The 24,818-nt window shown below is 38.4% G+C and overlaps 6 protein-coding genes across 13 annotated transcripts; 1 reads left to right on the top strand and 5 right to left on the bottom strand.

Annotated features, from left to right (window-relative positions):
- Nucleotides 1–373: 373 nt before the first annotated feature.
- LOC112199871 (origin of replication complex subunit 4) lies at nt 374–4,833 on the bottom strand. Its single transcript, XM_024340845.2, is given in 17 exon segments — nt 374–691; nt 907–1,050; nt 1,139–1,203; nt 1,283–1,375; nt 1,499–1,608; nt 1,712–1,797; nt 1,910–1,991; nt 2,098–2,170; nt 2,173–2,188; nt 2,366–2,452; nt 3,428–3,491; nt 3,570–3,613; nt 3,699–3,749; nt 4,091–4,138; nt 4,249–4,305; nt 4,386–4,476; nt 4,585–4,833. Coding segments are annotated over 17 exon segments (1,257 nt in total). The 5' UTR covers nt 4,695–4,833; the 3' UTR covers nt 374–655.
- Nucleotides 4,834–4,950: 117 nt separating this feature from the next.
- LOC112197102 (sec-independent protein translocase protein TATC, chloroplastic) lies at nt 4,951–6,980 on the top strand. The gene is made up of 4 exons (XM_024337670.2): nt 4,951–5,372; nt 5,703–5,983; nt 6,110–6,400; nt 6,634–6,980. Exons 1-4 carry the CDS (start codon nt 5,108–5,110, stop codon nt 6,841–6,843), a joined length of 1,047 nt encoding a protein of 348 aa, XP_024193438.1. The 5' UTR covers nt 4,951–5,107; the 3' UTR covers nt 6,844–6,980.
- A 61-nt stretch (nt 6,981–7,041) lies between these two features.
- LOC112197101 lies at nt 7,042–9,522 on the bottom strand. The gene is made up of 4 exons (XM_024337669.2): nt 9,333–9,522; nt 9,143–9,236; nt 8,348–8,557; nt 7,042–7,900 (listed from the first exon to the last, which is right to left on the bottom strand). Exons 1-4 carry the CDS (start codon nt 9,405–9,407, stop codon nt 7,179–7,181), a joined length of 1,101 nt encoding a protein of 366 aa, XP_024193437.1. The 5' UTR covers nt 9,408–9,522; the 3' UTR covers nt 7,042–7,178.
- Nucleotides 9,523–9,644: 122 nt separating this feature from the next.
- On the bottom strand, nt 9,645–13,032 carry LOC112197099 (protein DETOXIFICATION 14). Of its 3 annotated transcripts, none has more exons than XM_024337667.2 (7): nt 12,612–12,750; nt 11,518–12,324; nt 11,343–11,429; nt 11,207–11,263; nt 10,871–11,109; nt 10,562–10,767; nt 9,645–10,319 (listed from the first exon to the last, which is right to left on the bottom strand). In XM_024337667.2, exons 2-7 carry the CDS (start codon nt 12,054–12,056, stop codon nt 10,269–10,271), a joined length of 1,179 nt encoding a protein of 392 aa, XP_024193435.1. In that variant the 5' UTR covers nt 12,057–12,324; nt 12,612–12,750; the 3' UTR covers nt 9,645–10,268. The 3 variants fall into 3 exon arrangements, with proteins under 3 accessions (XP_024193435.1, XP_024193436.1, XP_024193434.1); XM_024337668.2 differs by having other exon boundaries at nt 11,518–12,337; nt 12,612–12,741; XM_024337666.2 differs by having other exon boundaries at nt 9,658–10,319; nt 11,518–12,062; nt 12,612–13,032.
- A 212-nt stretch (nt 13,033–13,244) lies between these two features.
- LOC112196036 (protein DETOXIFICATION 12) lies at nt 13,245–16,464 on the bottom strand. Of its 2 annotated transcripts, XM_024336306.2 has the most exons (8): nt 16,084–16,464; nt 14,822–15,366; nt 14,616–14,702; nt 14,410–14,466; nt 14,052–14,290; nt 13,762–13,967; nt 13,555–13,666; nt 13,246–13,426 (listed from the first exon to the last, which is right to left on the bottom strand). In XM_024336306.2, the coding sequence occupies exons 1-7, from the start codon at nt 16,348–16,350 to the stop codon at nt 13,601–13,603; spliced, it is 1,467 nt and encodes a 488-aa protein (XP_024192074.1). In that variant the 5' UTR covers nt 16,351–16,464; the 3' UTR covers nt 13,246–13,426; nt 13,555–13,600. The 2 variants fall into 2 exon arrangements, with proteins under 2 accessions (XP_024192073.1, XP_024192074.1); XM_024336305.2 differs by having other exon boundaries at nt 13,245–13,666.
- Nucleotides 16,465–17,707: 1,243 nt separating this feature from the next.
- LOC112196034 (protein DETOXIFICATION 12) lies at nt 17,708–24,740 on the bottom strand. Of its 5 annotated transcripts, none has more exons than XM_040518548.1 (7): nt 20,771–21,845; nt 19,566–20,110; nt 19,369–19,455; nt 19,165–19,233; nt 18,790–19,028; nt 18,479–18,684; nt 17,708–18,370 (listed from the first exon to the last, which is right to left on the bottom strand). In XM_040518548.1, the coding sequence occupies exons 1-7, from the start codon at nt 21,020–21,022 to the stop codon at nt 18,305–18,307; spliced, it is 1,464 nt and encodes a 487-aa protein (XP_040374482.1). In that variant the 5' UTR covers nt 21,023–21,845; the 3' UTR covers nt 17,708–18,304. The 5 variants fall into 5 exon arrangements, with proteins under 5 accessions (XP_040374482.1, XP_024192070.1, XP_040374481.1 ...); XM_024336302.2 differs by having other exon boundaries at nt 17,709–18,370; nt 19,165–19,221; XM_040518547.1 differs by lacking the exon at nt 20,771–21,845 and adding an exon at nt 24,292–24,740 and having other exon boundaries at nt 17,726–18,370.
- Nucleotides 24,741–24,818: the final 78 nt, after the last annotated feature.

The raw sequence follows: 24,818 nt of genomic DNA, 5'->3' as shown, positions 1-24,818 counted from the left end.
TTCCTAGAGGTTTTACGACCAAAAACAGAGGTTTTTTTAGGTTTTTACTTTTTACTGACTAATTTTATAGTTTTACTGATGAGTTTCGTAGCTAGAGCCTAAACGTCTTTAGCCGACGAATTTTCGTCTGTATGTACCTTTTGCTGACGACGACGAGCATGTTTACTTAGTTAGTAACTGACTAAAGAAATTATGAAATAAGTTTTTATTCTACTCAGAATTAGCCATAATGTCTTGCTTTAATACAAATCAATGGGGGGTGGTAAAAGAAAAAGAAAAAATTACAACCTCATGGAAATCAGTTCTATGAATTATTTGGTACCAAAAATAATTTAACAAGCACTTGATAAGTCCACATGAAAAGGCTGTGCCATTCGTTGGAGAAAGTGGCATTTGGCTTTTATATAGCTCCACTGCCTGAATGGGATCCAGAATGCAATTCAACTATGAATATAATTCACTGAGTTGCATTTTGTAGTAACTTACATTAACAAGTCCAACTCTCATAGAGCTCAATGTCTCATTGAGTTACACCCATACATTTAGTATAGCAACTAAAAATTAAATGAAACTAAATGCTAGAATTCACATGCCCTCTCTAATCATCACAAGCACGAAGCAGCTAACCAGCCACGTTGGCCACCCACCAGCCACTTTATTTTTCACGATCCATTATTTTCTGAAGAATGGCCTGTCAACACAAACACAACGATGACCCCAATCACTTTCACAACTCATGAAACCCAAGTGACTGGTATACCTTAAGTTCAATGATACCGAAAGAAAAGAGGGTTAGGTTAGAAATAGCGTAGGTTTTGTGTTCAATCTCCTTCAAAAACTTGCAACAAACTAGAAAAATGCAAGCACATGCACACACAAAGACACAATATACCAGCAGTAACTTACAGGACACGAACGATATGATTTCAGGCCCTGATGTAGTTGATGAAATGAGATTAAAAGTTTCACCGGACGATATTCAACAGACTGGTTTTGCCCTCTGTTGTCTATAAATTCAATCAGTCCACGTTGCAGAAGGTGTTCAAATGCCTGCAGAGATGAGAAAAATGAAAATACTGTTGAATTGATTCACCAGAGTAGGATTTCTTATGAACTCAATTTAAGGAGCAATCCATACCCGTAAGCACACATTCTTCGCATAATAGTCAGATGTCTGGAACGAATCATGTACGCTTTTGTACTCTGTCACACATGCCAAACATGCCAAACATGTAAACAAAAACTTACTAATAGTAAACATAAAACAAGAGCTGAAATTTACCTTTCATTACAGTTGTGAAATTGTATGAGTTGTGCTCTTTAACTTCCAACCTCTTCATGCATACCAAAATGTAAAGTTCCAATATTGAACAATCTGCTTGGAATAATTCATTGTCATAAGTAAAGAGACAGAAACTATGGACATGGATGGAAAAAGGATACAGATGTTGAAATCCACAATAGCAATCTCATAGAAAAAGCAATTAAATGCTCACACCTTTTATGCATTCCATCTTTGGATGCCTTTGGATATTGGAAAGTGCAGTTTTGAAGTTTTCAAGCAACAGCATTCCAGATTGCAAGTCCATATTAGAAACAGAACGGAATCTAGTGGCATGTTCTATGAACAGTGAGTATGAATGCTGATGAATAAGATTAAAAGCAATATATCCATTCAACTCTTTCAAGATGCAAGAATTAATATACTTACAGATATCTCAAGAAATCTTTGATGGTGGAATCAATATTTAGATATGTGTTTATAATCTCTTCGAACCTCTCATCAGCCAATATGTTCTGTAAAATGTCAAGGACTTTACATAGCCTAGATCAACTTCTAGAACGCTGTAAAATCAAATCCATGTGTAATACTCTCATATTCCGAATTATCTCAGTCCGAAAAGGATACTTGAAGTTTCGTGTTGAACTCAACAACATAGTCTGTAGGAAGGCCCGAGTCTGTTGGCAATAATAAAATGTGCTCCAACAATCTGCATCATTAGAGCATAAAGTAAATATAAACAGGAACTACACTGGAATTATAAATATTTGAGGAAAAACCGCACAGGTACCATAGTCAGAAGATAGTGATTTTACCGCTGTATGTCTTCCTTAGAGGGAGGAAGAAACAAAAGCTTTCTATTTGAAAATCGAGATATTACTCTTTTTCCAAAAGCTGATCCGCATCCTGCATGGCAAAGTATTTCATCACTCGCTGGTCTGAATCCAATTCATTGATAATTATCCAAACAATGGCAGCCATTTTACATCTTGTTTAGAATGTAATTTACAGGAATCTGAAATAATAGTGATAGGCATTCACATTCATGACAACAAATGTTGACCAGGAAGAGATCAAGCATACCAGTCGGCAACTGACACCAATAACAACAGCTTGAGATGTCACTGACTGCAGTGCATCAAGCAAATTATAAAGTAATCGCTGTTTTCCCTGCAAAAGACAGAAATGAAGAGTAGCATCCGAGTCACAGTTTTCATTTTTACAGCCACTGAATTCAAATGTAACAAATACATTAATGAATTTCATATGCCCCTAAACTTATAAAACTGTCCAGGGCATGAATCAGCCCATGCTTAGAGGCAACATAGGTCAAAAATCACATCAAGCATCACACATACTCATAATGTATATTGATGAGCATCCCAAAAGAGCCTCTTTAAGGAATGTATGTGTAGCATATGTATGAACATTTCTTATCCAATATATGCCAGAACAATATGCACATAGCAAATGATTTTCTTACTCTTCATTGTAGACACTTCAATCAAAAACACTCAACCATGGTCAAAATTTTGAAAAGATAAGTTGGGTGTGCTATTGACAAGCAAACCCCTTCAGCAAAGCTCCAATATAGGGATAATGGACAGGCAAAGCTTTGCTTTAGGTGATAATTTTGTCTTTTCCATGACTTTCCTACATTTTATCTCTGTAGACCAAAGATTGTCACTTTTTCTTTATATTTTATGCTACATAAAACTTTACCTCAAGAGATAGATAAATAGCTTGATTTCTCCTTCATGAAAATACACTTTCCTGCAGTTTTATGGAAGTTTCCTCCCCAGATACGCTTGCAACTAATCTAGATTCTCTCTCCTCATACTACTGATTCTGCAGTCCAAAGCTTTTTTTACTGTTAATTAAACAGGTTTCCAACAACACTAATGACACCTTTAACACCTTTAAAACCTGTTAATTAATAGCATTTTACATTGCTTCTAGTTCAAAACATGATGATGCCTTTTCATCTCCAAAAGTTTTTAGAATCTGGCCACGTAAAAGAAAGCTTTTACCCATTGTAAATGTTACAGAAAAGAAAGGAAAAATAGAGAAAAAGTCAAACTATGAGCAATGACAATCTGCTAGCCTTCAGAAAAAGCAAATGGGGATAGGATGATGAGATCTTACCAGAGCAAATAAGTCAAACTCATCCAGCACAAAAATGATTGTTTTATGTGCCAACCCGCATTCCCTAATCATCAGAGATAAGATCCATCAGAGCGTCTAACCATTTGATGATAATCACATCAGGAAAACCTTATACACGTACCGTAACATGGCTATCAGAAACTGGGAGTTCTCATCAAATGATGCCTATAAAAGTCATCACAACATCAAGGAACTGTAAGTTTGTGGAAGTAAACTTCCTTCAAAGTGGACAGATAAACATGCATGTTACCATTTTTGAAAACAACAACTGATGCTCCGTACATAGCTGTCTAGAAATTTCCTGAATAACAAAAAATCATATTAGACAAACAAACAAGACAATGATCTTACAGTATAGAAATGTCCTGATGCAGTAATCAGAACTTCATACTAACATATTTGTACGATCAAGTGTATAGATTATAGCATATCATAGAACTTTATAACTTCAAACAGGGACTGTTTTGTTCTAAAAGCTCTTTAACCATTATGAAAAGTAACAATGGAACTAAGCAAGAATTCTGTAATGTTGAAAACAAAGTCAGGAAACTAATGCGACAATAAAACAAAACAAGATGGAAACTAAACTGGCTAGAGTATTAATTGGGTGAGAAAAGAATTAAAAAAGACAGAATCCTCAACCTTTAACGCACAATTCTCATCGCTATGCAAAAGGCCACTCAACCTAATCTGCAACACAATCCACTGCAAATCAAAATCCACACTAGTATATCCAATCGCCAAATAAACCATGAAAAATCAAAGAAAATTAAGACAAAAGAAAAGTGAAATAAGCATACCACTGTAATGGTATCAGGATACTCTTGTAATAAATCACTGATCACAAGATCCAATACCTAAAACACAACAATAACTCATCTTAACTACTCAATCATAAAAGGGATTAAAACAAATACAATGGAAAATTTGGGCATACGGCAATTTTTCCAGAACCACGAGGACCCAGAAGCAGGATAGAGTTATTGCACGCCTCGGTAATCGAACTCGACACTAAGAACTTCAGCTTGCTGAAACAGACCAAAAAAGAACCTTGCTTCAAATATTGCTTTATACAATGAGCCTATAAGATTAGAGTCAAAAGAATGCGTTTCGAAGCAAAACGGAGACAATCCCACCTGTAATTTGAGTCGGAAGATTCACAGAGCGGCCGGAAAATGAAATTCGGGTCACAGAGTCTGGTCCTCAGAAGAATTAGGGCTTTTTCCGCCGGACTTTCTCGCCCCATAACTGAGAGTCAGAACGGAAATGAGGAATGGCGGGAAACAAAGCGTTAAGTAGGTTAACTAGAAATGGGCCAAACCTCCTTGGCCCACCAATCATGGCCCACTTCTCTTTCTTTCAGAAAAGAAAGAGAAAAAGTCTTGGGCCGTGATCCGTGGGCCTAAAGGTTAGACGGCCCACTCCTCTGAGGCCCAGAACGAAGATAACGTCAACGGCGCTCGGTAAAAAAACAAAGGAAGAGTCTGCTAGAATGCGCCACGGGACTGGGAAATCAAAATCCAATGTCCAAAATTATCGTCGTGTGAGGCGAAGAAAAGGAGAGCTGAGCCACCGCGGACCAGTCATTTTTTTGGTTGCTTTTCTGAAATTGCAAAAGCTAGCTAATACAAACTAGAAGAAGAAGAAGCGGAGTTTGAGATGGGAAGCACGAGCTGTGCTTCCATTTCCAATTTACACTTCATTTCAAATCGCAGCCACGAGCGGCTCGGCCCAATCAGAAACCAGCTAGCTCCGGTTCAATCTCGAGGGCACTGCTCGAGGAGGCGGAGACTGGAGCTTAATGGTTTACGGAGCCGGAGGAGGTTGAGGAACGACGTCGTTTGCTCTGCGGTTGATGACGATTTGAGAGAGAACGAGTCTGCTGCTGGGCCTGGGTTTGGCTCCGCCGTCGAAGATAGGCCTGGTAAGCTCACAATTTTTTTTTCCTTCTAGTTTTCTGTATTAACTCTAACACAAGGAAGAGGAAGAAGAAACTAACAAGTGAGATTTCTTTTCAGCTTAAGAGTAATTTTAGTACATTAAGAAGCAAAATATGCCTTAAACTCGACTCTCGGAAGATTTGTTATCGAGTAATCGTAACTGACTGATAAGGAGGATAGTGATTTTGTTACCATTACAGTGAAGTTTCAGAGCTGTGGTTGTGGAATTAAATTTTCTTTATCTTGCTTAGGAAGAAGATGTTAAGGTCTTTAGTTGAGAAGTTGATGTGGAGTTTTTTGAATGTGCAATATAGATGCGGTTGATCAGTCGAAAGAAGAGGAAGGAAGTTCGATTTACAATTTTCTATATCCGAGTCAAGAGCTACTCCCGGATGATAAAGAGATGAGTATATTTGATCATCTTGAAGAGCTGCGTCAGAGAGTATTTGTATCAGTTGCAGCAGTGGGAGTTGCTATGTTGGGATGCTTTGCAGTTTCGAAAGATCTTATAGTGTTTCTTGAAGCTCCTGTTAAAACACAAGGCGTAAAGTTTCTGCAGCTAGCTCCTGGCGAGTTTTTCTTCACTACTTTGAAGGTTAGATTGAGTCTTTCTAGTCGTGCTCCTGCTTACAGTTGCAAGCTTGGTTATTTCCTCTATCAGTTTGATTGTGTATGAAGTAAGTCACTGTAACAAGAAAATCCTTTTGATTGTGCACTGTAGGTGTCAGGATATTGTGGCCTTCTCTTAGGGAGTCCAATCATTCTTTATGAAATCATAGCCTTTGTGCTTCCAGGGTTAACAAGAGACGAGAGAAAGTTTCTGGGGCCAATAGTTTTAGGCTCATCAGTACTTTTTTATGCTGGTATCAGCTTCTCCTATTTCGTTTTGGTGCCAGCAGCCTTGAATTTTTTTGTTACTTATGCTGAAGGTGTTGTGGAATCATTGTGGTCCATAGATCAGTACTTTGAATTCGTACTCGTGCTACTGTTCAGCACAGGCTTGTCCTTCCAGGTAATGACTATGCTTTCAAATTCATTCATTGTGCTTAAAGGTGATATTTGCACAGTCTGATCACTACCCGTAATATACACTTCAACCCAGAAACAAGCTTCAGTTTTTAAATCACATTATGAATTCTGGCCAGAAATCCCTTAGTAATTGGAATTGAATATTGGTCTCTGCTCTGTGAAGTGGATCTTTCAATAGAAACTATGCAAGTAACTCATCTTTTATCTTATGTCCAGGTTCCAGTCATACAAGTTCTCCTTGGACAAGTTGGTCTAGTATCAGGAGATCAAATGCTGTCAATTTGGAGGTATGTTGTGGTTGGTGCTGTTGTGGCAGCTGCCGTGCTTACACCATCAACCGATCCACTCACGCAGGTTCTTCTAGCAGCACCCCTTCTTGGTCTTTACTTGGGTGGTGCCTGGGTGGTGAAGCTCACTGGCCGATGAAACATAACCCATACTGCTTAAATGCACAAAATTTGTTTGTAGTGCCTGTATACTCAGTTTGTAAGGATTCTGTACTTTACCACAAGATGTAACATAAATATGATGTCTATTAAAGGGTGAATGACCCGTATCAGTTACATGATTTTGCTAATCATTGTGCAAGAGGTGGAACAAACTTTTCTTCAGTACACAACTGGGTTGATTTCAAAATTTTAGCTGATATAAACAATCCTATTATACTAACAGAAGACAATCATATAGTTCAACTGTTGAAACACGAGCCATTACAAGAACCATTTCCTTTAATTGGAAATCAAACTTACAAAAGTTCTGCTTCAATAATCACTCGCGTTTTCTCCTCCCCAATTGTTCAAATCAATCTGCTGCACTCTGGTTTCTAAACCAATAACTGTTGGATGGTCTAGTGCAGATTCAAGCTGTCTCAATGAACCCTTCAAACAATCGCATGCCTGACAAAAAGCTTCCAAATTTTCTTGAAGACTCTGTAATTCAGCTTTCATGTCATCAGTAAGGCTCGACATTTTCTCCAATACTGCCTTGATAGTGGGAACCTCTTGCGGGGGGTAGAGACAAGCTCCAAGCTCATCTATCTGTTCTCCAATTCCTTGACACATCTTCAACAGTTTCTCCAGAGAATCCACAAGACTACTGTCATTTGGACTTTCCCGTTTAAGCAAACTTGTGATGGCACGAATTAGTTCCTTTATCACTACAAGAGTCTCAGACACGGCTGGAATTGCTAGCTCAGCAACTTTCATCTCTTCAGGTGACAAGTCATTTCCCAGATCACTATCACTCGAAGTTTCATCATCATGGGGCTCAATTTCTGCTTCAGTCTCATCTTCTGTTGGGTCAGTAGCCGGCTTAAGCTCCTTCATCTCACGAAGTACATCTTTCATGCTGACGGCAACCTGCGTCATTGCTCGCCCAATTGCTGTGACATTTGTGGCAGGGGTCTTCTTAAGAGCAGAACAGGCTTCCCATACTGCACCAGCCAACTGTGGAATCGACAGTTTCCAGTCTTTATTCACTGCTCCTGCAAGTGTGCATTCAAAGTGAAGATAAGGATACATTTTCTGTAGCATATTCCAATCAATACTGTTCAACTCCAATAAATTCAGTCAAATAGAAGCAAAGGACCAGAATGGTGTACAGATTTATAAGAAAAATTGGGACCTTCATTAGCCATTAATATAAGGATTAACTAGACTTGCAGTCTCCTACACATAGCCTGACTCTAGAATGAGGTTCATGATCATACACCATAGACTATTGAGATAAACAATAAGTGAAACTAACTAGAAATGAAGTGCTCAAGGACAAGATATGCCAAGAAAAATTGTTCATATAAATACATATTCCACAAATCAAATTGCACATCCTCAGCCAATGCATGTGCTGGTATTAAAGACTAATTGTGTGAGTGTGTGAGTATAGATGAGTTTTGGGTGCCTGTGCTCTGAGACAGAGAGAGGGAGATTACCATACAACGAGATAGATTCCTTCATCAACTTAAAACTGGAGTCAACAACTTGCTTTACAGATGCGTGGACACAAGAAGAAAGAGTAGGCCCTGCACCAACCATACTCCCATGTGAAAGAAGAAGAAAACCTTGTAGCATATTAAAGTAGGCAGTCATGTTTTCTTCAAGCACTCTAGCTTCTACTCTTTCTCCACTCCAAATCATTCCAACTGTATAATGAACAGAAGTCACATTAGATTACTTGAACACATGGCAACTATACCACACGGTAGAAGGACCACTGCAACTGAACAGCAAATTGAAACCAGGATAGACCAAAACATAAAGGTCGGATCTCCTCCAACATGCATTTCCTGGTGACACACAGGCATCATCTTTTCACTTTTCTTCTATGCATGTGGAAAATTCGTCATTTGAAGGATTTCAACATTTAGAAAGCTGCTGACAACTGATTGTTAATTTTTTATTTACTCCTACAAGTCTACAACCAGATAATCAATAAGTTCAAAACATAATTAGAATATCAAGGTCTTGCAATTGTTTGGGTAGAAACAGAATGCTCAAATTTTCGAATTGGCACAACGAAAATTACTAATAATCAACTAGTAGGGAAATTTGAAAGCATGAGGTGTGCAACAACACAGGAAATTCACAAAATACATTACAGATTCTTCTGGGCTCAGCTATGTTGGACTTCTACACGAACATTTATCACGGAATATCATAGAAAACTAATACTAGTAATAACAAAATTAATTACTTGAAGATTAGGGGCAAGAAAGAAAGAAAAATACCAATGGTGGCTTGTTTGGAGACTTGGTTACCCATCTGGACGACCTCTTCCCAGCTCACCTTCTCAAGTGTAGAAGGTGGGTTTTGATCCAACACCTGTTTCCATTGATTTAAACAAGCAAAAACCCACATCATTATCATCACCACCAAATCTAAAACCAAAAAAAAAAGGAAGGAAAACAAGAATTAAACCTCTAAGATTTCATGGACAGTGTTGAGGTGCTGGTTCAGAGTTCGGTTCAGTTGCTCTTTCTCGGCTCTACCCATTTCTGCGGAGGAGGAATTGGTGCTACTGCTGAAACAGCTAGAGCTCTCAGGGTTTGGGGTTTTATGAAAAAGAAGGACGAAGTTAATTGAATACACCGAGTCACTGACCCGATTCGGCCCCTTCCGTTATCCCAAATGTCCAAACCACATTTAAATGGGCCTCTTGATCATTTTTCAAATAAATAAAAGCCTCATATGTAAAGCATACCATAAATAGAAATTTTGATATTTCGTTAATTGGAACACAATATAAAGATACAAATGATGAGTTAAGAAATATATCAATTTTAATAGAAATGAGATTTTTCATTTGGCACGTTGGGAGGGGCCATGCAATGACATGGTCGACCCTGCAGGAAAAAACAAGAAGCCATTTTTTCACCCTAAAAGTTGAAACAATAGTCATTTTTCTACTGCCTTTGAGGCTTGTATACTACTTAAAACTTGAGAGGGCCAAATCAGTTGGCTAGCTGCGACTCGTATTAATCAAGTTCGAACTCCCAACTTTGATCTAAGCATTCAAGGGGGGAAAAATACTTGACTAATTTTCCTTCAGTTGACCACTGAGGCTTACAAAATTACATGATGCCCATGTCCACCTCAAGGAGAAAGGGCATGCAACAGAAGGAGGAGCAATGTATTGAGTACTTAATCCCCTTATGTGTCATATCAACCCAAAAACTTCACCAATGTGTGTATCTCAACCAGATTAGTACGTGTCAGATCAATAAAGGTGCCGAAAGAGATACTTCTATGCTTCAATGCAATCTCTGAATGTCAATTGGCAATAGTTTTGCATGCTCCCTAAAGCATCACCTGTATCACAGAAGCCTAGGTGCTGAAAAAACAAAGGAAATGCTGCTATCTTACTAAAGCTGTTTCCTCGAATATCCTCTCCCTCGCCTTCTTTGCCTGACATTTTTAAAAACAGTACAGGAGAAAGAGAAGGTCTCATTACAAAAAGAATGATACAAGTTTCCATCAGAAACGTACAGAAATATAAATGATCTGAAACTAAACCATTTGATATTAAAAGCAGACCAACTTTAGATAACAAATTGCTTCATTTCTCAGTTAGTTTCTTCGAAATACAGTAGCACACATAATGATTAAAATCGTAGGTTTGAAAGAACAAAAAGTAGAGATGGCCTTACCTTTTCTTCCCAGTTCGTACAACTTGTTATGATAGAATAAAGGGCTGCTTGCAGAAAAGAACCGACTAGTATTCCAATCCAAAGGCCTCTTCCTCTGAAGTCGAACCAGAAACCCAATGTGGCAGCAACCGGAATCCCAACAAGATAGTAAGCTCCGAGGTTGACATACATTGCCAAGTCCTGCCAACCAGATCCCCTAGCAATACCTGAACTCAAACAAAAGAAAAGAAGAGAACACTTTGAGCTGCACAGATATTAATATATAGTTTGAAGATGCACTAACAAAACTGTGGAAGAAATACAACTAACCAGAAAGAACCGCATGTAAGCTGTCTGTTATAACTGATAGACAAACCAGAGGAGCAATGGAAGTGACATAATCCACAACTTCCTTCTCATTGCTGAAAATGGAGCCAAAAACAGATCGACTGGCAAAGACGGTTGAGCTTATAATGACTGACTCTGAGACGGTTAGGAACATAGAAGCAACAACAGCTAATCGAGCTGCTTGTGGATTCCCAGCTCCAAGTTCATTTGAAACTCTAGTACTATACCCCATGAAATAACAAATTATCAGAACATAAAAGAAGAAGATAAAACTAGAAATCAGTTTTATGTTGTAGATTCCTGTCTTTTGGAACACACCTTACTGCGGCACCAAGTGCTTCTGGAATTGTATACAGTGATGAGATAGTTGACAAACTGCTCAGAAAGTGAAAATTGTTACTGATGAGATCACATTAAAGTTGTTATTATTACCACTAACAATATTTCAACATACCAAACAGATAAAACTGATGTTTCAAGCTCCGGATTTGGTAGAAAACCAGCCATCAAGGTAAGGAGCTCAAATGACCACCATTCAAGGCTACAAGCATCAATGAGAAATCAAATTCCTAGGGTCAGTGCTAGAAAAGAAAACCTGAAATGTTTCAATTTAGCAAGAAGAAGGTTACCAAATCATAACAGCAGATGGAATAGCAAAACGTAAGAACTCTCCAATGCCTTGAAATACTTCAAAAGAAATTTGAAACCTGGTATGTGCACAGGCGCTGGAGTACTTCACATATAGTACGAGCAGAACCACATTCAACCAATAAGACATACCAATGGCTAAAGCTGCTCCAAGGTTTCCTAGTCCAGACTTGAACACCAAAACCCAGCAGACAAGTACATGGAAACACACAGAGGCGCAAGAGCTTAAAAGCAATGGAACGATTAAGCTTTGTGTCTGGAGATATTTACAAAGTGGCTGAAGAGCTGCATAAGCATAGAGTGCAGGTAAGAGCATCCTTGCAAACTTACCCGCTTCATGCGAAATTAGAGGGTCTTGGCCCAACAACATTAGTATCTTCTCCATGTAGATCCACACAAGAGACAGAGGGAGACAAACTAGCATTAGAGAGAAGATAGCAGTGCTTATATGAAGTCCTAGCTGTCGATACTGCTGAGCTCCATATGCTTGCCCGGAGAGAGTTTCGAGTGCACAGGCCATCCCGAACTGCTCAGCATGTACAAATTACGAAATGCATCAAATTTTGGGACACTGATTGGCAACCCAATTTGATCCTTTTATTTTCAGATTAATAGTTACCAAGTGCTTGTTCACTCAACTCAACCCCACATTGCCTTTTCTTCATTATAGTAAACACAAGTGAACAACAACCAACAACTATCGGAAACGAAAAGAAAGTTCCACGGTATTAACGAATCAGTACATCACATGTCGACCAACTCTCGATCTATAGTAGTATAACAGCTCCCTACAGTTATAGACTAGCTCGAGATTAGATAGCCAGTCTACCAATACATGACTTATCTACGTACATTAATGTAATGCACAATGCATAGTAGACGAACCCTAAACAAAAACGAAAAAGTAGACAGTAATAAAATACAATTACTAGTACTACTGCCATTGTTGAACCTTCAAGTCTTCGACCATTTGAATAACATAAATTTGAAAACGAAACCAATAGCAACGAATCACCATAGACGTACAGACCCTAATTGCCAAAGCGAAACCAGAAACAGAAAACGGAGGACTTACAATAAGACTGAAGCCGGAGACGGCACAGAAGGAGATGGCAATAGCAGTGCTGGAAAGAGAGAGCTGACCCAAATGACCAACCATCATGATCGAAATGATCTGCAGAAAGTACTGTGACAGATTCACGGCCACCATAGGCCCTGCTATGTAACCCAACCTCTTCATTTCTCCAGCAAACCCACCACATCTTTGGTAACCACCTTCTTCTCTGTTCTTCTCCTCTGTTTCCTTTAACAACCACCCTTTTTCCATGGTGGGAAATCTATACGACTCTGCCTGTCACACTTATGGAACTTTTCTCAATAATCATGTACATATATAATATACCTCGTTTGTGACATTGGATTTTTAAGGAGACGTGAAAGAAATTTATAACTTGTTTTCTCTAGCTTGGTTTTGTTGATTTGTTGTTAATGTTTTGGCGTCTTCGTTATAGGATTGTATGCAGATTTGGAAGTTTTCAAGAGGCACATGATATATTGGCATTATGGTCGCGATCCACGCGTCCACTTTACGATAATTTTCCTCTTTTTTTTGCACTTTGAATATTTTTTGTGAAATTCCTTGTACCAATGGATCCACATGGGTGCAGATAAAAAAATAAAAATAAAACTGAAATACTTCTTGCAGATCAACTTTTACTGTTTGCAGTTTCTACATTTTCATGATTGAATTGTCGACTAGCAACACTTTTCATTTTTTCAATGCAAAGGAGATTGCTTGGACTTGATTGATGTAGCAGTAGTACATTCTGATACGCACTTTGGTGCAGTAATGTCAGTCGGCAAGTCTCTCTCAATTGCAGATAGTGATGCCTGTTCATGTCAATCAGATTCAAATGAGTTGTTATCACATGTTTCAGAGCCTAAAAGAACAGATGCATATGATAAAGCTAGCTAATGCTCATTCTTCTCATTAACATCACCAAGTTTCTTCTTTATACTTTGTTCAACTAGAATTAAGCTCATCAGAAATTCATTGATCTCTGCTTAGTGGCACAATCCACTATTGACCGCACAGCTGCCCTCGAATATTCTCTCCCTTGCCTTACTTGCCTGTAAAAAATAAAAAATAAAAATCAACGTATATAAAGATCCTCTTAAAAAGTTTAAATGAAGCCAAGGTTTAACATAAATTGTTGGGAACAGACCTGCATTTCCCAGTTTGTACAAGTTGTTACAAAAGCAAGCAGAGCGGTTTGCACAAAAGCACCAAGTTGTATACCAATCCAAAGGCCCCTTCCTCTTAGTTGACTCAAGAAAGCCAATGTAGCAGCAACTGGAATCCCACATAGATAATATGCTCCAAGGTTTATGTAAGCTCCTATATGCTGCCACCCACAGCCTCTAGCAATACCTGAATATCTAACTATTGTAAGATCATTTAACACATAGTTGAAACATGAAATAACTTATTTCTTAACCTGAAATCATTATAAACCTGAAAGGACCCCTTGCAAGCTGTCTAGTATAACAGACAGGCAAACTAGAGGAGCCATTGTTCTGACATAATCGATGACTTCTTCTTCATTGCTGAAGAGGTAACCAAACACATGGCGGCAGCAAAAGAGGGTTGTGGTCGTTAGAGTTGCCTCTGTGATTGCAAGAAACATGGCAGCGAAAGTAGCTATACGAGCACCTTCAGGGTTGCCAGCTCCTAGTTCATTTGAAACTCTAGTGCTGCACAATGCCAAGAAAACAAGATATATACCTTGGTACTTATTAAGTAAACTTGACTGCATTTTATGTTATGGTGTACAAAATATGTGAGGAGATGGTATATATGTGTTTGAACATACCTTGCTGCCGCACCAAATCCATATGGTATTGAATATAGTGTCGAAATGGTCTGGAGACTATCCACAAAACTTGATTAGAGAATTTAGAACATCAATTAATTCTTCCATTGAATACATTATGCACCTCAATACTTTACTAGTATGGGGGTCACACTTGGACAAATTGTTTAAAGTTGTTTTGAACAGGACACGAAAACAAAACTTACCATACAGATAACACTGAAGTTTCAAGAGCAGGATTTGGTAAGAGCCCAGACAGCAAGATAAGCAGCTCAAATGACCACCACTCAAGGCTACAACCATCAAGAAAAAAATAAACAAATAAAAAGAGACATTATAGAAGCCAAAAGTTAAAGAAAACATGTAGTGTTAACTTATTTCGGAAACATAAATGCAAGGAGTGTAAAACTACCATATCATTACTGCAGAAGGGACGGCAAAGCGAAGGAACTCTCCAGTTCCTTGGAATACCTCCTTAGAAATGGGAGCTCTAGTCTTTGAACATGCAGAAGAAAACTTCATGTATACTCCAAGTAAAATCACATTCACCCAATATGAAATGCTGATTGCCAATGCTCCTCCCAAGTTATCAAAGCCAGACTTGAACACTAGAACCCAACAGAGAGGAATATGGAACATAAGGGTCGCACAAGAGCTTATGAACATAGGAATTACTAAACTCTGTGTCTGAAAGTATCTAATGAGCGGTTGAAGAGTTGCATAAGCAAATAGACCAGGAATAAGCCAAATTGTGAATTTGCCAGCTTCACGAGAAATTGAAGGATCTTGACCCATGAAGATCAGTATATCCGCCATAAATATCCATATCAAAGATAATGGTAGACAAACTAAGTTGAGAGAAAATATAGCAGTGTAAGTTTGAAGTCCAAGTTTCTGATACTGCTTAGCTCCATAAGCTTGCCCACATAAAGTTTCAAGTGCACTAGCCATTCCTAACTGTTCAAGTAGCAGGTTACAGCATATATTTAGTAATTAACAGAAAACCAGTACAAGTTCAATTTGGTAATCCCCGAAGCCCATCTTTTATTGAATTTAATCTGTAATTTCATAGCACATCCTCATTGCACACAGTTTCCTTACATGGTTTGTATAATCAATTAGAATTTTAGGCCAAAAACAGAATATCACATGGAAACTTTGGCCAAGAAAATAAAATGAAGTAGAGCCAAAAACTTTGGCCGCCATCTTCATTAGGTCAAAGAACCCAACAGCTGTGGGCCTGAACCCTAAAAAGACAAGTTTTTAATGCTTTTCATTCTACATATATACCAGCATTATCGCCTTGTGATTTTAAAGGAATCATGGGCCATATATTCCACTCAAATACTAAACATTCCAGTCATTGATCTTAGCACGCCTGTATCGAAGTTGGGATGTCAAATTCCAACTTAAAAAAGAAGATCAATAAACGAATGATGAATTGCAACAGATAATGTATACGAATTTATACTAAAATCATAGAAAAAGTACCATCATCTAGACCTTGATGCTTGTATGTAACTGATATGTTCAATGTTAGATGGTGATGGAGGCTAATTAGCATTTCTGCAAACTGTTTGACGTCAAAAATGCAGTTCCAAAATGCATGAAAGCAAGAAATGAACAGATTTAAGCAAGAAAAGAAAAGAAAAGGTGAAGATATATGAGACTTACAAAAAGACTAAAGCCGGTGACCCCGGCTAAAGAGATGGCTATGGCGGTGCTAGAGAGAGCTAGCTCACCGAGATGACCAACCATCATCATCGAAACTATCTGCAACAAGTACTGGGATAGGATCACAGCAACCATAGGTCCTGCTATGCATCCCAACTTCTTCACTTCTTCGAAGAACAAAAACCATGTCAGAATACTTGTACCGCCTGACCATTTTTTTTGCTCTACTTGATCTTTGCCTCTTGGTAATAATAATCCCTCTTCCATGTTTGTCGCTTCAGTATTTGCAGTGGAACTCACTTGATGTTTTGGCACTTATATGCAGCATATGTACATCTCTTTTGGTCATTACGTGCGTGGAAGGATTATTATACAACTATACGTACGAGTATGCAACATTACAAACCGATCTGACAAACGAGATAAACTAAACAATTATGTGAAAGTAAATAAACTTTATTTGCTAGACTACAAAAAAAAAATTATAACACTGTCATAATGGCCAAAAGAAAAGACGGAAAATTTTTGGTGTGAAAATCGCTTCCCATTGTAATCCCTTATAATCTATGGTGTATTATTTGTCATGTACTCTTTATTTTATGACTGTCTTATCATTACCAACAAAAATAATCTGTTTCAAGTGGCAAGATGCTATTTTTCTTTGAACGGTAGAAGTGAGCTGAACTGCTTAGAGCCGAAGACCTCTCAAATTCCAAATCAAGAAAGAAAATACTGCAACAATATCTGGATCTAACTTTATGTACATTTATTTCTCTGGATAAAATTGCTGGTTTACAACCCTCTTTTTTTTTTTTTTTGAGAATTAAAACTGCAATAAATGAGAAAAGAAGGAAGGGGCCATGAACATGTTGGAGAGGAAAGATCCCACATTGGAAAAGTGACAAATAAAATATAACTTATAAATGGGTGGATCTCACCCAATTGTACCGAGACCTTTTGTGATTAAAACCCAACACCTAACGGGTGGTTAAGTTAGGACAGTATCGGTACAATGGTGGGCCACGAGCCACGGGCCACGCTTGGCGCTGTTTAACATGGTATCAGAGCGGGTCGCTCTTCAATACGTCGTCATCATGGACCCAGATATGGGTTCATTCATTAATTGATTCACCAATCTCCTTTCCAATCATGGACCTAGTTTGGGTTCATTCTGGGTTCATTCATTAATTGATTCACCAATCTCCTTTCCAATCATGGACCTAGTTTGGGTTCATTAAATTGACCATCGGAAGTTTCCGATTGGATTATTGCCAAGTGTCCGATGTGGGCCTTGGATTGTTACTTGAATGGTCAAGTCTCTAATGTGGGACTTGTGACCCGATTTCCAATGTGGAATCCGGTTTGTCAATTACTTCCGCTAGGTTGCACGTGAGGGGGCGTGTTGGAGAGGAAAGATCTCACATTGGAAAAGTGACAAATAAAATATAACTTATAAGTAGGTGGATCTCACCCAATTGTACCGAGGCTTTTTGTGATTAAAACCCAAGATCTCACATTGGAAAAGTGACAAATAAAATATAACTTATAAGTAGGTGGATCTCACCCAATTGTACCGAGGCTTTTTGTGATTAAAACCCAACACCTAACGTGTGGTTAAGTTGGGACAGTATCGGTACAATGGTGGGCCACGGGCCACGCTTGTCGCTGTTTAACAGAACAGAGCCCTCAGTGTGGAGCAGATACAGCATCACAAACCAGAATGTGAAAGAGGGAAGGAGGCGGGTTCAGATACCAATCTGAAGGGCACTCCTGCCGTGAAGCCCAAGCAGCAACAAGATCAGCTGCCTTATTAGCTTCGATCTACTGATCCAGGACCAGTTAACTGAAGAAAAAGCAGCAGCTGATCTTGACGAAAAACTTTGGGCACTACAGAAAGGAAAATCTTTTTATTGCCAAAGAAAGAATAGATCAAGGCATAAGGCAAGTCCTCCAGGACTACTCATCAATAAAAGCAAGTTTCTCCTTCATCTCATAATAAATAAAGAGAACTGAACACATCAAATATACATAAATCTCTGCGACAATCCATTAGCTTCAAGAGAGCTTCCCTCATACGTACTCTCCATTGCGTTACTTGCATGATACGTCATGTCAAAGGTTTAGACTCAAATGTGCCATGTTATGTTGCATTTGAGTACTTCTAGCTCCTTCATACCACATTAAAAAGCATTAAACCCATGAGAAACTCATTGAACTCTGCTTAGTGGCACAATCCATTATCAACTGGAGAGCTTCCCTCAAATATTCGCTCCCTTGCCTTACTTGCCTGGGAAATTCAAATGAGGCCAGTGTCAATCCTATTAGGCCAACCTCTGTAAAAAAATTGAAAGGGCCGATAGAGATATATATTAAGAGATGGTTAAGAAATAAAGACCTGCATTTCCCAGTTTGTACAACATGTCACAAAAGCTAGCAGGGTGGTTTGCACAAAAGCACCGACTTGTATTCCTATCCAAAGCCCCCTTCCTCTTAGTAGTACCAAGAAAGCCAATGTAGCAGCAACTGGAATCCCACATAAATAATATGCCCCAAGATTTATGTAAGCCCCTATATGCTGCCACCCACATCCTCTAGATATACCTGAATATAATCCATTGACAATACATTTAACACTAGGACCGATACATAAAAATAAATAAAAAAGAACTTATTTGGTATATTTCTTAAGCTTGAAGAGCAATGTACCTGAAAGGACCCCTTGCAAGCTGTCTAGTATAACAGATAGGCAAAGTAGAGGAGCCATAATTCTGACATAATCAATTACTTCTTCCTCATTGGTAAATAGGTAACCAAATACTTGGCGGCAGCAAAAGAGGGTTATGGCTACTGTACTCGTCTCTGCGACTGTAAGAAACATGGCAGCGCAAGTAGCTATACGAGCACCTTCCGGGTTACCAGCTCCCAGTTCATTTGAAACTCTAGTACTGTAGAATGTTCAAGAAGGAAAAAAAAGAGAGAGAATGTTATTTACTGTAGATCCATATAATCAAACTTAACTGTATTTAACACTATGGTATACGAAAGTATATATTCTGTTGGTCTATCAGTATTTCAACAGACCTTGCTGCCGCACCAATGCCATTCGGTATTGAATAGAGTGTCGAAATTGTCTGGAGACTGCCCACAAAACTCGATTAGAATAAATCATTTTTTCGGAATGCGCTCATTATTGTAGAGATCAAACTTGACATATTAGTTAAAAGTTTATACTTATTTCTTGAAGATCCTCCCTGTTTCCAAACTGGAATAAATTAGAAAACTTACCATACAGACAACACTGAAGTTTCAAGAGTAGGATTTGGTAAAAGTCCAGACAGCAAGATAAGCAGCTCAAATGACCACCACTCAAGACTACAACCATCAACAAAATATTAAAAAAGGAGAGCTTTATTTCGATGAGAAAAACACGACGTTAAAGATAATAAAACTTAGAGAGAATGTAACGCAGGGAATAGAACTACCATAACATTACTGCAGAAGGGATGGCAAAGCGAAAGAACTCTCCAATTCCTTGGAACACCTCCTTAGAAATTGGAGCTCTGGTTTTTGAACATGCAGAAGAAAACTTCATGTATAATCCCAATAGAATCGCATACAACCAGTAGGAAATGCTCATCGCTAATGCTCCTCCAAGGTTATCCAGTCCAGAATTGAACACTAGGACCCAACAGAGAGGAATATGGAACATAAGTGTCACACAAGAGCTCAGAAGCATTGGAAGTATCAAACTTTGTGTCTGAAAGTATCTAATGAGTGGTTGAAGAGTTGCACAAGCAAATAGAGCCGGAATAAGCAATACTATGAATTTGCCAGCTTGACGAGAAATTGAAGGATCTTGACCCATGAAAATCAGCAAGTCCTCCGTATAAAACCATATGAAAGATATAAGAAGACAGACTAGGTTCAGAGAAAATATAGCAGTGTAAGTTTGAAGTCCATGTTTCTGATATTGTTCAGCTCCATAAGCTTGTCCACATAAAGTTTCCAGCGCACTAGCCAGTCCTGACTGTTCAAATAGCAAGTTACAAAATCTATTCAGTTAAACAGCAAAGGCCCATCGTTTAATCTGTAATCCTCTTATTATTAGACAAATATAATCTGAATGTGTGCATGTCCATTTGTCCACAGCAGCAGGATCTAATGCAAGTCCCAATTTTTACAAAAACTCGTGATTAGTGCCATGACAATGCTAATTAATTTAGTCCCAAGTACTAATGAACTGAAGTCAGTCAGAGAACCAAAAGCTGTTAATGATTACCAAACATATACCAAAGCAACTTTTAATGTCCCACTCAAGTACAAACCATTCTAATCGTTCATCCTAGCACCTCTCACCTCTGTGATCCACGTTGGGAGGTCATATATATTCGACTTCGACATGGCAGATCAGTGACCAAGCAAATGGTGAAACGCAATGAATCGGTCGCAAAGATCAGCCAATGACAGAAATTTAGAACTAAAATTATGGAAGAAGTATTCTGAACAACCTGATGTTGTATAAGACTATTAATTTTCTTGTTAGATCACTTATATGATATAAGCTAATTAGCAGTTCTACAAACAATTTGACTTCAAAAATACAGTTCCAAAGGGGACGAAAGCAAGAAATGAGCAGATTTAAGCATGCAAAGACAAGGGAAAAGTTGAAAATACATGAAAGACTTACAAAAAGACTAAAGCCAGTGACGTTAGCTAGCGAGATGGCTATGGCGGTGCTAGAGAGAGCTAGGTCACCGAGGTGACCAACCATCATCATCGAAACGATCTGCAACAAGAACTGGGATAGATTCACGGCAACCATAGGTCCTGCTATGCAACTCAACCTCTTCACTTCTTGGAAGAACGACCGCCATGACCCTTTTCTTTGATCTAGTTGATCTTTGCCTCTTGGTAATAACAGTCCTTCCATGTTAGTCATCTCAGCATCCGCAGTGCATTCACTCGAAGTTTTAGTCTATAGTATGCAGCTTAAGTCTTTATTATCTTTGTCTCGTCATTACGTACGTGGAGTGACGAATATACAAGTATTGAAGTATACAACCTTACAAACCAATCTGACAAACGAGATAATCAAAGTTTGTCCCAAGTAAAAAACTTTATTAGCTAGACTACAGAAAAGGAGAAAATTATAACTCGTCCTGTCGCCTATCATAATGGCCAAAACAAAAGATGCAGAAGTTTTGGAGTCATCAGTCCCCATTGTAATCCTTTAATATATATGGTGTATTATTTGTCATGTAGTCTTTATTTTATGATTGTCGACCTTTGTCATTACCAACAAAAACAATCAGTTTCAAGCGGCAAGATGCTCTTTTTCTTTGAAGGGCAGAAGTGAGCTGAACTGGTACGTAAGACTCCAATCAAATTCCAAATAAAAAAAGACAACTGAAACAATATCAACTGGAGTGCTTCCCTCAAAAGAATAGAGAAAGGTATAATGCAAGTCCTCCAGTACTACTCGTTGATGAAATCAAGTTTCTCCTTAATACCATAGTAAATAAGAAGAACTAAGCTCATCAAAAATACAGCAATCTCTGCTTAATTAGTGAGGCAATCGCTTCGGGCTATTCCCTCAATCCCCCATATTTTCTCTCTCTTGCCTTACTTGCATGTTACGCCATGCATGTCCAAAAGTTTAAGCTTAAATGGACCATAATATTATGCATTTGAGTACTTCTCCTTCATACTGTGTTAAAAAGAATCAAGTCCATGAGAAACTCATTGAGCTCTGCTTAATTACTGGCACAATCCATTCTCAACTAGAGTGCTTCCCTCAAATATCCGCTCCCTCGCCTTACTTGCCTAGAAGTTCAAATGAGGTCAGTGTCAGTTATATTTAGACCCTTTGTAAAAGTTGAAAGACTAGATAAATTGTCGAGAAGATCAAAATTATCAAGAAAGAAATGGGTTGAGAACAGACCTGCTTTTCCCAGTTTGTACAAGTTGTTACAATAGCAAGCAGAGTGGTTTGCACAAAAGCTCCAACTTGTATTCCAATCCAAAGACCCCTTCCTCTTAGTTGAACCCAGAAAGCTAATGTAGCAGCAACTGGAATCCCACATAAATAAAATGCTCCAAGGTTTATGTAAGCCCCTATATGCTGCCACCCACATCCTCTTGCAATACCTGAAGATTCAACCATTGACAAAACAAATACATAACAGTTAATATAAATGAAACATGAAAGAAGATATTTCTTAAACAGAAAGAGCAACGTACCTGAAAGGACCCCTTGGAAACTGTCTAGTATAACAGAGAGGCAAACAAGAGGAGCCATTGTTCTGACATAATTGACGACTTCTTCCTCATTGCTGAAGAGGTAACCAAATACATGTCTGCAGCAAAAGAGGGTTGTGGCTACTGTACTTGTCTCTGCCACTGTAAGAAACATGGCAGCACAAGTAGCTATACGAGCACCTTCGGGGTTGCCAGCTCCTAGTTCATTTGAAACTCTAGTACTGCAGAATGCACGAGAAAACAAGAGATGATTAGTTAATCTAGACCTACTTCAGCAAACTTAACTGCACTTTACACTGGATACAAATAGGTAATCTGTTGGTCAAACTGCGTATGTACAGACCTTGCTGCCGCTCCAAATCCATAGGGTATTGAATAGAGTGTCGAAATGGTCTGGAGACTGTCCACAAAACAATGAGATTAAAAGTATTCTTTGATTTCTTTCATAAAGTGAAACTCATTAGTATAGAGATCAAACATGACAAACTAGTTAAAAGGTTTCTACTTGGTTCTTTCAAGATATCTTCTCTGTTTCAGAACTGGAACTTATTTAGCAAACTTACCATACAGACAACACTGAAGTTTCAAGAGCAGGATTTGGTAAAAGCCCACACAGCAAGATCAGAAGCTCAAATGACCACCACTCAAGGCTACAACCATCACCAACAATCAACAAAATAAACAACGATCTTAAAGATGCCGAAAACAAAGAAAACACATATATAGAACCTATTAGGGAGAATAAACTACCATAACATAATTGCAGAAGGGACTGCAAATTGAAAGAACTCTCCAATTCCTTGGAACACCTTCTTAGAAATTGGAGCTCTAGTTTTTGAACATGTAGAAGAGAACTTCATGTATAATCCGAGTAAAATCGCATTCAACCAGTACGAAATACTCATTGCCAATGCTCCTCCAAGGTTATCCAGTCCAGATTTGAATACTAGGACCCAACAGAGAGGAATGTGGAACAAAAGGGTTGCACAAGAGCTCAGAAGCATAGGAAGTATTAAACTTTGTGTCTGAAAGTATCTATTCAGCGGTTGAAGAGTTGCATAAGCAAAAAGAGCCGGAATGAGCCAAATTATGAATTTGCCAGCTTGATGAGAAATTGAAGGATCTTGACCAATCAAAATCAGCAAGTCCTCCACATAAAACCATATGAAAGATATAGGAAGACAAACTAAGTTGAGAGAAAATATAGCAGTGTAAGTTTGAAGTCCAAGTTTTTGATATTGCTCAGCTCCATAAGCTTGTCCACATAAGGTTTCCAGTGCACTAGCCATTCCTAACTGTTTAAATAGCAAGTTACAAATCTGTTTAATCACTGGAAGCAGATACCCAGAATAAGTATAATTTCGTAACTGCAAAGGTTCATCTTTATTCAATTTAATCTGTAATCTCATTCTAAGTCAACATTGCCCACAATCTATTTAGTCAATGGATCAAATGCAAGTCAATTTTCTTTAAAAAATCCTTGATCGGTGCCGTGAAGGTGTAGTCTAGTCCTAATAATGAGCCTCTTACAATCAATTAGAAACTTTAGCCAAGAGAAGGCAATCAAATAGGACCAGGAAGTCAGGAACAGTGTGTCCACCATCAACTCCATTGGCCAAAAAACCAGTTAGAGAGGTGACAAACCAGTAGGGACAATAATCCATAGGGATGTCTTTCCAGGAATTTTTGCCATTGGTTCTTGACAAATTTTATGTTTCCACAGACATCTGTCTTTTTATTGTGGGTCAGTAAATCACTGCACTGAATTTCTGAAGAAATTCAGCAAATTACGAGCTGCAATCACTGTAAGTAAATTACAAACTGAACGCTACTATGATACAAATTAATTTCGACTAATTTCATAGAAGATCATGCACAAATGTTGCAGTTCCAAATTGGATGAAAGCATAAATGGACAGATTTACCAAAATGTGAAGATGAAAGACTTACAAAAAGACTAAAGCCAGTGACAGTAGCTAGAGAGGTGGCTATGGCAGTGCTAGAGAGAGCTAGCTCACCAAGATGACCAACCATCATCGTTGAAACGACCTGCAACAAGTACTGGGATAGGACCACAGCAACCATAGGTCCTGCTATGCATCCCAACCTCTTCACTTCTTCGAAGAAGGAAAACCATGTTAGACTACTAGTACTACTTGACCCTTTTCTTTGCTCTACTTGATCTTTGCCTCTTGGCAATAACAATCCCTCCTCCATGTTTGTTTCTTCAGTATCTGGTATGCTGGATTTTGGCACTTAACTCATCTGATCTGGTCAGATACAACCAATCTAACAAAAGTTTGTCCACAAAAAAAGAAAGAAAAAGGAATCTGACAAAAGAAAAAGAGTAACAATCATGTAAAAAGTCAAAAAACTTTTATTTGCTGCAGCACAGAAATGATCAATACTGGCGGCTTTCCTACGACCAAAAAGAATAGTCTAAATTTAAGTTCTATTTCTTGTCATGTACTGTCATT

This window comes from Rosa chinensis, chromosome 4 (assembly GCF_002994745.2).
Source record: "Rosa chinensis cultivar Old Blush chromosome 4, RchiOBHm-V2, whole genome shotgun sequence".
Taxonomy (NCBI): domain Eukaryota; kingdom Viridiplantae; phylum Streptophyta; class Magnoliopsida; order Rosales; family Rosaceae; genus Rosa; species Rosa chinensis.
The sequence above is the reverse complement of the archived record's forward strand: the minus strand, read 5'-3'. Positions and strand labels throughout refer to the sequence as shown.

Bases quoted from the DNA above. Each gene is read 5' to 3' on its own strand.
- LOC112197102 (XM_024337670.2), top strand. From the start codon at position 5,108: ATGGGAAGCACGAGCTGTGCTTCCATTTCCAATTTACACTTCATTTCA. The intron at 5,984-6,109 runs GTTAGATTGAGT...TGTGCACTGTAG, and splicing joins TTTTCTTCACTACTTTGAAG to GTGTCAGGATATTGTGGCCT. The intron at 6,401-6,633 runs GTAATGACTATG...TCTTATGTCCAG, and splicing joins GCACAGGCTTGTCCTTCCAG to GTTCCAGTCATACAAGTTCT.
- LOC112197101 (XM_024337669.2), bottom strand. From the start codon at position 9,407: ATGGGTAGAGCCGAGAAAGAGCAACTGAACCGAACTCTGAACCAGCAC. The intron at 9,237-9,332 runs GTTTAATTCTTG...CAATGGAAACAG, and splicing joins CTGTCCATGAAATCTTAGAG to GTGTTGGATCAAAACCCACC. The intron at 8,558-9,142 runs GTATTTTTCTTT...TTCATTATACAG, and splicing joins CTCCAAACAAGCCACCATTG to TTGGAATGATTTGGAGTGGA.
- LOC112197099 (XM_024337666.2), bottom strand. From the start codon at position 12,863: ATGGAAAAAGGGTGGTTGTTAAAGGAAACAGAGGAGAAGAACAGAGAA. The intron at 12,063-12,611 runs GTAAGTCCTCCG...CATGCTGAGCAG, and splicing joins TCTCCGGCTTCAGTCTTATT to TTCGGGATGGCCTGTGCACT. The intron at 10,320-10,561 runs GTAAGGCCATCT...TAAAAATGTCAG, and splicing joins GTACGAACTGGGAAGAAAAG to GCAAAGAAGGCGAGGGAGAG.
- LOC112196036 (XM_024336305.2), bottom strand. From the start codon at position 16,350: ATGGAAGAGGGATTATTATTACCAAGAGGCAAAGATCAAGTAGAGCAA. The intron at 15,367-16,083 runs GTAAGTCTCATA...CTACTTGAACAG, and splicing joins TCACCGGCTTTAGTCTTTTT to TTAGGAATGGCTAGTGCACT. The intron at 14,291-14,409 runs GTATGTTCAAAC...GGCATTGTGCAG, and splicing joins GGATTTGGTGCGGCAGCAAG to CACTAGAGTTTCAAATGAAC.
- LOC112196034 (XM_040518547.1), bottom strand. From the start codon at position 24,558: ATGGAGGAGGGATTGTTATTGCCAAGAGGCAAAGATCAAGTAGAGCAA. The intron at 20,111-24,291 runs GTAAGTCTTTCA...CTATTTGAACAG, and splicing joins TCACTGGCTTTAGTCTTTTT to TCAGGACTGGCTAGTGCGCT. The intron at 19,029-19,164 runs GTCTGTTGAAAT...AACATTCTACAG, and splicing joins GGCATTGGTGCGGCAGCAAG to TACTAGAGTTTCAAATGAAC.